The 10,986-nt window shown below is 46.3% G+C and overlaps 2 protein-coding genes across 10 annotated transcripts; one reads left to right on the top strand and one right to left on the bottom strand.

The window, feature by feature from the left end:
• Positions 1 to 1,438: 1,438 nt before the first annotated feature.
• LOC119334770 (protein STABILIZED1-like) lies at positions 1,439 to 7,270 on the top strand. 9 transcript variants are annotated; one of them, XR_005161548.1, is made up of 4 exons: positions 1,439 to 4,465; positions 5,062 to 5,222; positions 5,565 to 5,650; positions 6,859 to 7,270. XR_005161548.1 is itself a non-coding variant. In XM_037607305.1 (2 exons), the coding sequence occupies exon 1, from the start codon at positions 1,580 to 1,582 to the stop codon at positions 4,445 to 4,447; it is 2,868 nt and encodes a 955-aa protein (XP_037463202.1). In that variant the 5' UTR covers positions 1,439 to 1,579; the 3' UTR covers positions 4,448 to 4,465; positions 6,859 to 7,270. The 9 variants fall into 9 exon arrangements, 1 of the variants encoding a protein (XP_037463202.1); XR_005161571.1 differs by having other exon boundaries at positions 5,565 to 5,661; XR_005161553.1 differs by having other exon boundaries at positions 5,565 to 5,682.
• An 837-nt stretch (positions 7,271 to 8,107) lies between these two features.
• On the bottom strand, positions 8,108 to 10,449 carry LOC119334756 (AB hydrolase superfamily protein YfhM-like). The gene is made up of 5 exons (XM_037607304.1): positions 10,216 to 10,449; positions 9,913 to 10,130; positions 8,999 to 9,160; positions 8,674 to 8,909; positions 8,108 to 8,530 (listed from the first exon to the last, which is right to left on the bottom strand). Exons 1-5 carry the CDS (start codon positions 10,301 to 10,303, stop codon positions 8,278 to 8,280), a joined length of 957 nt encoding a protein of 318 aa, XP_037463201.1. The 5' UTR covers positions 10,304 to 10,449; the 3' UTR covers positions 8,108 to 8,277.
• Positions 10,450 to 10,986: the final 537 nt, after the last annotated feature.

The raw sequence follows: 10,986 nt of genomic DNA, 5'->3' as shown, positions 1-10,986 counted from the left end.
CCCGAACCAGTATAAACCTTGTGCCCCTTGTGTTGTTCATCGTGTAACTTAGATTCACAGCGAGGCGTTGGGACGTGGATCGGTAGGGGGAAGATCTTCGCGCGCACCCCAGAGTTCGAACCTTAAGGGTTTTGCCGGAACCCGATATCCGATATAAACCATTGTGACGTTTTCATCAATCTGCTTAACAATCGTGTTCTTGGTGCAGGGAGTGGCGGATAATAAGATTGAAAGAAAGAAAACAAACTTTACCACGTGTGTTTGTGTTGTCGCTGAGATAATATCGCCGGCTTCGTTTTAGCTAGCCAGCCAAAGTAGAATCGACGAATCAAGAGATCGGCTGCTAGCTAGCTTCCTCTAGTACGTATAGCAGGACACGTCCAACTAGAATCGATCCATCTGGGCGTCTGCTTGTTTCTTGGTGTGTACGTGTTAGCCTCGTATGGATGGAACCCTAGTCGAGCTAGCCTCGTCATACGCAGGAAAGCACTCGACTACAACGCGTCGAGGTTGGGACCAAGGTGAAAACAAAACGAGTCTGCTAGATACATACATAAACGTATTTTTTATCGCATACCACCTGAGGGGCAAATAGGTATTTTTAGATGTCATTTAATCGTAGTTAAGGCTAAAAGTAGACAAAAATGTCATAAAAGACATAAAATTTAGAATCGGTGTTAAATAAGGAAGAATTTTTTCCAGTGTCACATAAGGCAACCAATTTTAAGACAATGTTAAATAAGTAATTCTCTCCATGTGACAAGGCAAGTTTAGAACCCTAACTTAAATATGGAGCCGATCAAAGTTCACTTCCTCTGGCCGCATGCAATCCTCAAATTCAGCCTGTATCATGGCATTCTTACTAACATGCCAAGGGGATCTTTCTTAGAACTGATTCCAATCTCTTTGATTCTCAAATTCAGCGACGGATATGTGACACCAACCGATCGAAACTGAAGACATCTAGAGTTTTTCCAATCTGTCCAAAGCATGGGCTATGGTTTGGATATGGAATTGGTTTCGGTACGACCTTTCCAGCCAGCAGCCACTTCCTCTGCCCTTCTTCTCAATCATCTTGACTCCTCCTCCGATGTATCTAGCTTTCCAAGAGCCTCCTCCGATGAAGACCTCAACGTTTTGAATCCTGTTTCCGCCCGACTTTCGCTAGCATCATTGGATGCCGCCATCACCTCAGATGCACGAGCTCGCCCCGATGAAGATCGAGCGGGCGCCTGCGAGGTCCCTCGAAACCCTAGCCTCCTTGGATGCGCCACGAGATAGGTTTTCAGAAAATACGTGTTCGGCGATCCCAATCACATATCAGCGTGTATGGGTGCTTTGCCTTAGTAAAGACGCGTGTGTTTCTTAGAAAAAACGTAGTCACGCACGCACCGCCTCTAAAATTGTAGTACACCAAAAGGGCCTTGAGCTGCCCACGGCAAAGGCCGGTTACGCCCTCTCCCAATCTCCCCCGACCCCAAACCCATCTGCTCCGCCGCCGCTCTCCCCGCTCCTCTCCTCCCTCCAGATCGCCCCGTCCTTCTCCCGCCTCCTCCTCCGCCTCTCCCTCCTCGGCGACATGAGCGGCCCCGCCCCGACCCCGCCGCCGCCCCCTCCTCCGGCGGCGGCGCCCGCTCGCCCCGTGCGCTACGACTTCCTCAACTCCAAGCCGCCCCCCAACTACGTCGCGGGTCTCGGCCGTGGCGCCACCGGCTTCACCACCCGTTCCGATATCGGGCCGGCTCGCGCTGCCCCGGACCTCCCAGATCGCTCCGCCGCCGCGGCTGCTCCTCCCGCTGTCGGCCGCGGCCGCGGGAAGCCCCCCGGCGAGGACGAAGGCGGTGATGAAGGCGGCGACGAGGAGAAGGGATACGACGAGAACCAGAAGTTCGACGAGTTCGAGGGCAACGACGCCGGCCTCTTCTCCAACGCCGACTACGACGATGATGACCGCGAGGCTGATGCCGTCTGGGAGAGCATCGACCAGAGGATGGACCTGCGCCGCAAGGATCGGCGTGAGGCGCGTCTCAAGCAGGAGATTGAGAAGTACCGTGCGTCCAACCCTAAGATCACCGAGCAGTTTGCTGATCTCAAGAGGAAGCTGGCAGATGTGTCTGTGCAGGAGTGGGAAAGCATACCTGAAATTGGGGACTACTCGGCACGCAACAAGAAGAAGCGGTTCGAGAGCTTTGTCCCGGTGCCGGATACTCTGCTTGAGAAGGCCCGGCAGGAGCAGGAGCATGTCACAGCCCTGGATCCCAAGAGCCGTGCGGCTGGTGGCACCGAGACACCGTGGGCGCAAACTCCGGTTACCGACCTGACTGCCATGGGTGAGGGTCGTGGTACCGTGCTTTCGCTGAAGTTGGACAGGTTGTCGGATTCAGTTTCTGGCCTTACTGTTGTTGATCCAAAGGGATACCTTACAGACTTGAAAAGCATGAAAATTACTAGCGACGCTGAGATCTCTGACATTAAGAAGGCAAGACTGCTGCTCAGGTCTGTGACACAGACAAACCCAAAGCATCCTCCAGGTTGGATTGCTGCTGCTAGGCTTGAAGAGGTTGCTGGCAAGCTCCAGTCTGCTCGGCAGCTCATTCAGAGGGGCTGTGAGGAGTGCCCCAAGAACGAGGATGTTTGGTTCGAGGCATGCCGGTTGGCTAGCCCAGATGAGTCAAAGGCAGTAATTGCCAGGGGTGTGAAGGCAATTCCCAACTCTGTGAAGCTGTGGCTGCAGGCTGCAAAACTAGAGACTAGTGATTTGAACAAGAGCAGGGTCTTAAGGAAGGGGTTGGAGCACATTCCTGATTCAGTTAGGTTGTGGAAGGCTGTTGTGGAGCTGGCGAACGAGGAGGATGCACGGATGTTGCTTCATAGGGCTGTGGAGTGCTGCCCACTTCATGTCGAGCTGTGGCTTGCCCTAGCAAGGCTCGAAACATATGACCAGGCAAAGAAGGTGCTTAACAAGGCCAGGGAGAAGCTCAACAAGGAACCTGCCATTTGGATTACAGCTGCAAAGCTGGAGGAGGCTAATGGGAACACCCAATCCGTAAGCAAGGTGATTGAGAGAGGTATAAGATCTTTGCAGAGAGAAGGGTTGGATATTGATAGGGAGGCGTGGCTAAAGGAAGCCGAAGCTGCAGAGCGTGCTGGATCTGTGCTTACTTGCCAGGCTATTGTGAAGAGCACTATTGGAGTTGGGGTTGATGATGAGGACCGGAAGCGAACATGGGTTGCTGATGCTGAGGAATGCAAGAAACGTGGTTCAATTGAGACAGCTCGGGCCATCTATGCACATGCTCTTAGCGTGTTCGTTGCCAAAAAGAGCATATGGCTTAAAGCGGCGCAGCTTGAGAAGAGCCATGGGACAAGAGAATCTCTTGAAGCCATTCTCAGAAAGGCTGTCACGTACAATCCAAAAGCTGAAGTGTTATGGCTTATGGGTGCAAAGGAAAAATGGCTGGCTGGTGATGTCCCTGCAGCTCGGGCCATCCTTCAGGAAGCTTATGCTGCTATCCCTATTTCAGAGGAGATCTGGTTAGCTGCATTCAAGTTAGAGTTCGAGAATAACGAACCAGAGAGAGCAAGAATGCTTTTGACCAAGGCCAGGGAAAGAGGAGGCACCGAGAGGGTTTGGATGAAATCAGCAATTGTTGAGAGGGAATTAGGAAATGTGAATGAGGAAAGGAGGTTGTTGGAGGAAGGTCTGAAGTTATTCCCCTCGTTTTTCAAATTGTGGTTAATGCTTGGACAGATGGAAGACCGGATTGGACATGTACCAAAGGCAAAGGAGGTTTACGAGAATGGACTTAAACACTGCCCGGGTTGCATCCCTCTTTGGCTCTCGCTAGCTAGTCTAGAGGAGAGGATAAATGGCTTGAGTAAGTCACGTGCTTTCCTCACCATGGCAAGGAAAAAGAATCCAGCTACACCTGAACTATGGCTTGCAGCAATTCGAGCTGAATTGAGGCATGGGAACAAAAAGGAAGCTGATTCTCTACTAGCCAAGGCATTACAAGAGTGCCCAACAAGTGGCATTTTGTGGGCTGCAGCTATTGAGATGGTGCCACGTCCCCAACGCAAGTCAAAGAGCTCAGATGCTATAAAGCGATGTGATCATGATCCACATGTCATTGCAGCTGTCGCCAAACTTTTCTGGCATGACAGGAAGGTTGATAAAGCAAGGAGTTGGTTGAACAGAGCTGTTACTCTTGCTCCTGACATTGGGGATTTTTGGGCATTGTACTACAAATTTGAACTCCAGCATGGAAATGCGGACACACAAAGGGATGCTCTGAAACGATGCATTGCAGCCGAACCAAAACATGGCGAGAGATGGCAAGCTATAAGCAAGGCCGTTGAGAACTCACATCAGCCAGTTGATGCCATCCTGAGAAAAGTCGTTCTGGCTCTTGGTGCAGAAGAAAACCCCAATGCTGCAGAACCCTAGTTTTACTGTTTCGATAAGGTATTTTTCTGTTCCAATAAATATAAATTTGCCTCATTGTATTCTCATGCTCTGAAGCTTCTGATGCATCATGTAGCTACTTCTTGTTGTGTGTCTATTCACTATTATTCAGCTAGAAATTGTACTTCAGATGAAATATTTTTTTAGCACTTTATAAGGTTTTGTTTGAGTTCCAACTTCCAAGTAAGCATTCTCTTAACTAGAAGTAGATACGCACCTTGTTATGCCGTTTTCTTTGTAGTGTCTCTTTGTTGGTTGCCCGCTTGGTGGATTCTTTTTTCTTTTTCTGTTATTTATTTCATGCGTGGAGTAATGCTGTATCACCCCATAAGATGTTAGCGCCCTTTGTTGCACAGTTAAACTGCTAAGATGATCTGTCTTAAGATGTATGCCTCGCATAGTCACATGCTACCATGATCTGTCTGTAGCACTCTTTTTCGTCCTAAATATTGGTCATAGATGTACTGGGAACTATCATATCGCAATCTTCCTACTCAGAGTTAGCATTCATAAATGATACAGAATGCATAATTTTATCTAGTACTCCCTCTGTTTAGTGATCTAAACACTCATATATTTCTTTATGGATGGAGTAGTGCAAAAGAAGTCCATATCAGTCCTATAGGTACAGAGCATTTGTCCAGCCATCACCTTTTGTCCTTTCTGGGATCGCCAAGCTTTAGCCAGTGCAAACAAAATAGCATTATCGTTATACAATCGGACACCAAAAATTGAATCAGATAGAAATGAGGGCGAGGTAATTTACTTCACAATGTCTTTATCTTTGTTCAGTGTTGAATAATCTGCCTTTCTTTTTCGAAAGTGTATGGATAGGGAAGCTCAGTGTATTATTAACTTCCAGTAAAAGTAAATGGATTGTGCTCTAGTTGTGTGAGGATGAACAATTCCTGTTATCTTTGTTTTGATTGGTCCTGGTCCATGAAAATATGGTATAGATTAGTATAAAGTTGTCAAGGTAAACGTTTATTTAACATTTTTTAATCATCCTGGTGCAGTTAAGTGTAGTTTGTGAACATTACAGTTCTGCTTAAAAAAGTACACTTCTATATGCAGTTCACCCGTATCCTTGCATCTCCAGGATAAATTCTGAGCGAAAACGCACAACCTTGCAACTTTGATGGATTCCTGAAAAAGCAAGAGAACATTACTCGATCTATGTGCATGGTAACTGCTATGTAATGCTTCAACATATGAATGTATGCATCACTAAGTCTTCTAATATCCATGGTATGGTGTTCATGTTATTGGTGACAAATGGCTAGTATATGTCAAACTGATCATATATCATGCAAGCGTTGTAGGCTAATAGTTGGGATGCAAATGCATTTTTGTTGCTGCTCGCTTTGGTTCATGTACGGCGACCATTCCGAAACCCTCATGAATCTGTAGGAAACTCAACAAGGATTGTCTGTAGCGAGTGAATACACAGGACTATCCAATAATTAAAGTTTCCTTTGAAATAATCTGATTCCAACATAGATCCTTGCAATAACTTTAGAAGCACATAATTTGTTCATGTACATTATCCTGGAATACTACTTCTGTTGGCGATTCGCCAGTTATGAATTTTGACCCACTCGAAAAATCAAATCAGATATAGGAGGTTAAATGCTCGATCTTGCTTGCCGCTGGGAGGTGAGCTGGCCGAGTGATTGAGCAGCGAATGGGACGGCGACGGTGACTACATGCGGTGGCAGCGGTTCAATCGCTGGATCATAGAGCTGATAAGTTCAGTAAAACTGAATCATAGATCTGCTCCCAACGAATTTGTTTGGAGCTGATAATTAATCACCCAACAACACTTGTAATTTGCGAGCCCGTGTTTTCTCCAACGGAAAATCAAAATAGTGAGCATGGACATTAATTTTGTTGCTTGAAATTGCTCAAGATGAAATATCTTTTTGGTCCGTGGTTAAGAAGGATGTATGTTTTCTGGTTGCTGGAATGAACATGATATGAATGGGTTCACATGTGACAGCACATGTGTAGCCTACTGTTACGCTCCTGTATTCCCAGTTTCTAACTGCAGTAATGCCTCAGAAGCAGACTTAAGAACTGATATATGCCAAACCTAGTGTTTTTGTTGATGGGAAGTACTCCCTCCGTCCCAAAATATTACTACAAAGTTGAGTCACTTATTCCCAAAATATTAGTACAAAGTTGAGTCACTTATTTTGGGACGGAGGGAGTATATAAGATGCCCATCAGACTGTCTAGAGTCTAAAATGTAGTGCCTCATTATCAATTTTCAACAGCTGATTGTATTTCCTGCAAGTCTATTGGTTGCAAAGTCACAAGAGCACAATGTGCGTGTTTATTCCCTTGCGTTTTGCTGCCATCTTGCCTTACCTTATACGGCTTCCCTTATGCAGGTCATCCAAATATAGGGCTGACGAGTTATAGTTGACGGGGCGCCAGATAAATGCTTGAAGTAGTTTATTCATGATGCCCTAAGCCCCCGACCAATATCTGGTGGAGACCCCAAAATCAATCATTTATGCCAAGCAAGCGGTGTTGATACTGATTTCAGTTTGCAAGTCGTTGAGCGAGCTGGTGATCTCAGATGTGCACTGCAAGACTTGTGGAACCCCCCTGCTGTCATGACATTGGTTCAGCTGGCTTTTGGTGATAGGAGTGCATGTACCCAAAGCGACTTGCCTTGTTGTAGCTCTAAAGAGTTGATGGTCAACCCAGTAATGCGCTTGTAATTCTGTATTCTGGTATGTTACAAGATTTTAATGTTTGAAATGCATTCATCAAGTGATCTGTTTGTTACCTGATGCATTATATTTGTTCCGACTCTTCTGCTAAAAATATACTCCCTCCGTTCCGAAATGTAAATCTTTTTAGATATTCCAATAAGAGACTATATATGGAGCAAAATGAGTGAATCTACATTCTAAAATATGTCTATATAGATTCGTATGTAGTTCATAGTGGAATCTCTAAAAAGACTTATATTTAGGAACGGAGGGAGTATTCTTCAACTCTTATAGCCTGGTCTGAATGATCTAACATGCATTGTCTGTATGTTGGTAGTTTCAGTTTGCCTATTGATTGATTGATTTCGCACGAATGAATGATGTAAACTGCCACTTAAGCAGCTGATCCGCTGGTGTGTTGTTCCCAATCGTCGTGCACTCGTGCGCCATGGACACTTCCATGTTGCATGGAATTCGCTACTAGCCTACCTGGAATCGCCTATGAAACGAAATAGGTACAATTGTTTCAGGACTGAAGTTTGCATGCATATAAAGGGTCAAAATGTCTGCAATTCACTTCTCGTGGGTATTCACCCTAATCTTACACTTTTTTTTAACACAAACGCAGACGCTCATATACTCAATTGTAAGAACACGCACCCTACTCCTAGAAGCACCTCCCAGAGACTGAACTGACACATCATCTTGAGATCATCAAAGTCGCCACAAATGAACATTGGAGTTGTTAAAACAGTAGCACGATTGGTGAAACTAGCATGATTCACCCCTTGCGGCATGTGCCTTCGTTACATTATGTCCTACCAAGCTAGAGACGATCTTCGATTCGAATCCTGGGAGTTCCAACTGAAATCCAGATAGATTTTGGGCGAAATACACGATTCCATGAGACACTAAACACTGGCGTTCTAAAGGATTAGAGGACAACACGGATCATTATATATTTATTATTGCTGATAAAACTAGCATATCCATCACTGGAAGCACGGATAATATATGTTCACAGCATTGCAGAATATGTACGTGCTTATGAAACCGAGTGCAGGCCAAGCATAGCAGTAGACCGTATTGTCAAGCCACAGGATGGTCCTTCAAGAAGCCAAGGAGGAACTCATTGACCTTGTCCGGGAACTGCTCCTGAACGAAATGGCTTCCTTCAGGGATGTAGGTGATCTTCAGATCCGGCGCAAACTTCTCCATGGTGCCATTTTTCAACACGGCCTCGACCCCGGGGAACTTGATCACGTAGTCTTTCTCCCCCATGGCGACGAACACCGGGACTTCGAATTTTGGGTCTTCAATTGGTTGCCTCTTATGGAGAGACCTGTCAAGCGTTGCAGCACACATGTAATAATATCTGTCAATACTTGATGAACCTAATACCACAAACTATTGAGTCACCACAATTTTTGGCACATAATCTAAGGCACCTTTAAGAGAATGGAAATTAGTAATCGCTGCGTTTACCTGTATGGCATCTGCAGTGGATACACGAAACCAGACTTCTCATAGAGGGACGTGTAGATTGCAAGATCCTCCTCAGTGAACCACTCTGGAAGGGGAGTCGACAGGTCCGCGAGATCCATGATTTCTTGATCTTCCTTCGCTATCGGGATTTCGCTTCTAGAGAAGAGAATGTAGATGGTGCGCACGACTCGCTTGACGTCATACCTGCCAAAGTCTGCCTCTGCTCTTCCTGGTTCCTGCAAAGCACAAGCTTTTTGTATCATATCATGAGAAGAACTCTCTAGTCATGTGCTTTGACATGGGACTTTCAGGTTAGGGTAAAAACCCGCCAACGCAGTATATAGAAGCCTTCGGGCATGGCAGTGAAGGAGGAGCCACCGTGAAGAAATGGGATGCCCAAACACATAACGCCGCATGTGCGGCTGGGGTGACGAAGAGCAAAATCATAAGCTAGCATGGCTCCGAAATCCTTTGCCACAAGGTAAGCCTGATGTGAAGCAAAATGGAAGTCATCAGACGAGAACGTTGAAGAATAACACTGTTTTTAGTGAGGGAATTATCTTATTTTGTATGCTTAAATAATGATCAATGTCGACCAGAAGGGCATGTTTTACTCTCGGTGCTGCCTATATCCCATTGAGTGCCAGCTTAAAACACATCAACTCGATGGAACTGATACCAATCTTTGTTTGATACTCTAGATGAACAAATGAAACAACAGAACTGTGACAAATGTGCCTCTTAAAAGTGCGAGAGAGTACTTTTAAGCACGCTATGAAAAAAATTCTAATTGTGTTATGAAACATTAGACCTGTTTCAGAAGAACAATATACCTGTTTTCATAGGTACACATGAATTCTGGAAATATAGTACAGTAATAGACTCGAGTGGTTGCCCGAGGAAGAAGAAATGGTTATGTGTTTGTAACTACACCAACTCTACCATGATTTCCTGTTTAAAACCTCCATAAATTTCTGCAAATTTCTTACATATTTAAGCAATCAATCTCAATTGCTTCAAATATCTAGTTCCATCTGAATTTTTCTCCCACGGGAACCTGGACTAGTAGAACTCACAGTGACTGGCCATGTTAGTAACTCTGCACGACCGCCATCCCACGCTGATTTTAAGAGACAAACAACAACCAAGAATTCCCTTTTCCCCCCAATCTAGAACTGATCCCTGATCCGGACACACTAATACCCCCAAAATGTCCAAAAATTCAGGGCCAGAGGGCACCTTGGGGACGGAGAGCGCATCCAGGACGGCGAGGAGATCCTCTGTCAGGTCGCTGTAGGCCGCCGCCTCCGGCTCCGGTGGCTGGTCGGAGAGGCCATACCCCCGCCAGTCCGGCGCGATGGCGCGGTACCCGGCGGCGGCCACGGCCAGCATCTGGTGGCGCCACGAGTACCATATCTCCGGGAAGCCGTGCAGGAACAGCACCGTCCCGAGCTCGCCTGCAAGCAGACAACGGTCACCACTCACATTGGCCGGCCTGCCGCGGGCGTGGTCGAGGGAGGGAGGGAGGGAGGGGGCGCTGACCTGTGCCTGCTTGCGCTACGTGGAGGCTGAGGCCTCTGATGGCGAGGTGGCTGTGCTCGATCTGCTGCTGCTGCTCCACCGTGGCCATGGCTTGCGCCGCCCTCTGCTCCTCTCCCGTCACTTGGAAGGCTTTCTGGTTGCCCGTTTCTTTCTTTAGAGCTTGTGGATGGAGACTGCCGGCTGGTTGGTAACAACGACAGTAGGCGGAGATGCTGCCGAAGAACAGAGAGCACCAGTTTTGTCTGTAGCACTGCCCACCAACTAGCTTCCACAAAGTTTATCCACGACCGGGATAGTGCTGGTCGACCGGTCGGTTCGTCTTGCCCACTTCTTCCTCTTCAAACGATCTGATTTCATTAAGCTCCTCCCTTCACAGATATAAATGTTTTCGGTATTTAAATAGTGAGTGAACATACCCACTAAAACGTGTCTATATACATAAAAACTTTTTTTTTGCGGGACATATACATAAAAACTACATAAATAAAATTCGGATATTTTGTTTTTATAAATGGAGGGGGTATTAAAAATATAAATACCCAAGCCTCTATTGCAGGGGACGATTTCTCCACCATATTTCACCACTTGGGTGAAAGTGACTTCAAAGTGTGTGGCTAGCAGGCACGTGTATTACTTTGGGATGTGGGGGTGTAGAAATTCACTGAGTTTAGTTTCCCAGCCTAAATTTTTTGAACGTGATTTGCTTTTCATTGGTGCGCCTTGCATTTTTCTGTTTTGATTTGGTCTCTGGTCAACTATGCAATCTGTCGG

The sequence above is a fragment of the Triticum dicoccoides genome, chromosome 1B (assembly GCF_002162155.2).
Source record: "Triticum dicoccoides isolate Atlit2015 ecotype Zavitan chromosome 1B, WEW_v2.0, whole genome shotgun sequence".
NCBI classification, from domain to species: domain Eukaryota; kingdom Viridiplantae; phylum Streptophyta; class Magnoliopsida; order Poales; family Poaceae; genus Triticum; species Triticum dicoccoides.
Note: the sequence above shows the minus strand (reverse complement) of the source record. Positions and strands in the feature narration are given on the sequence as shown.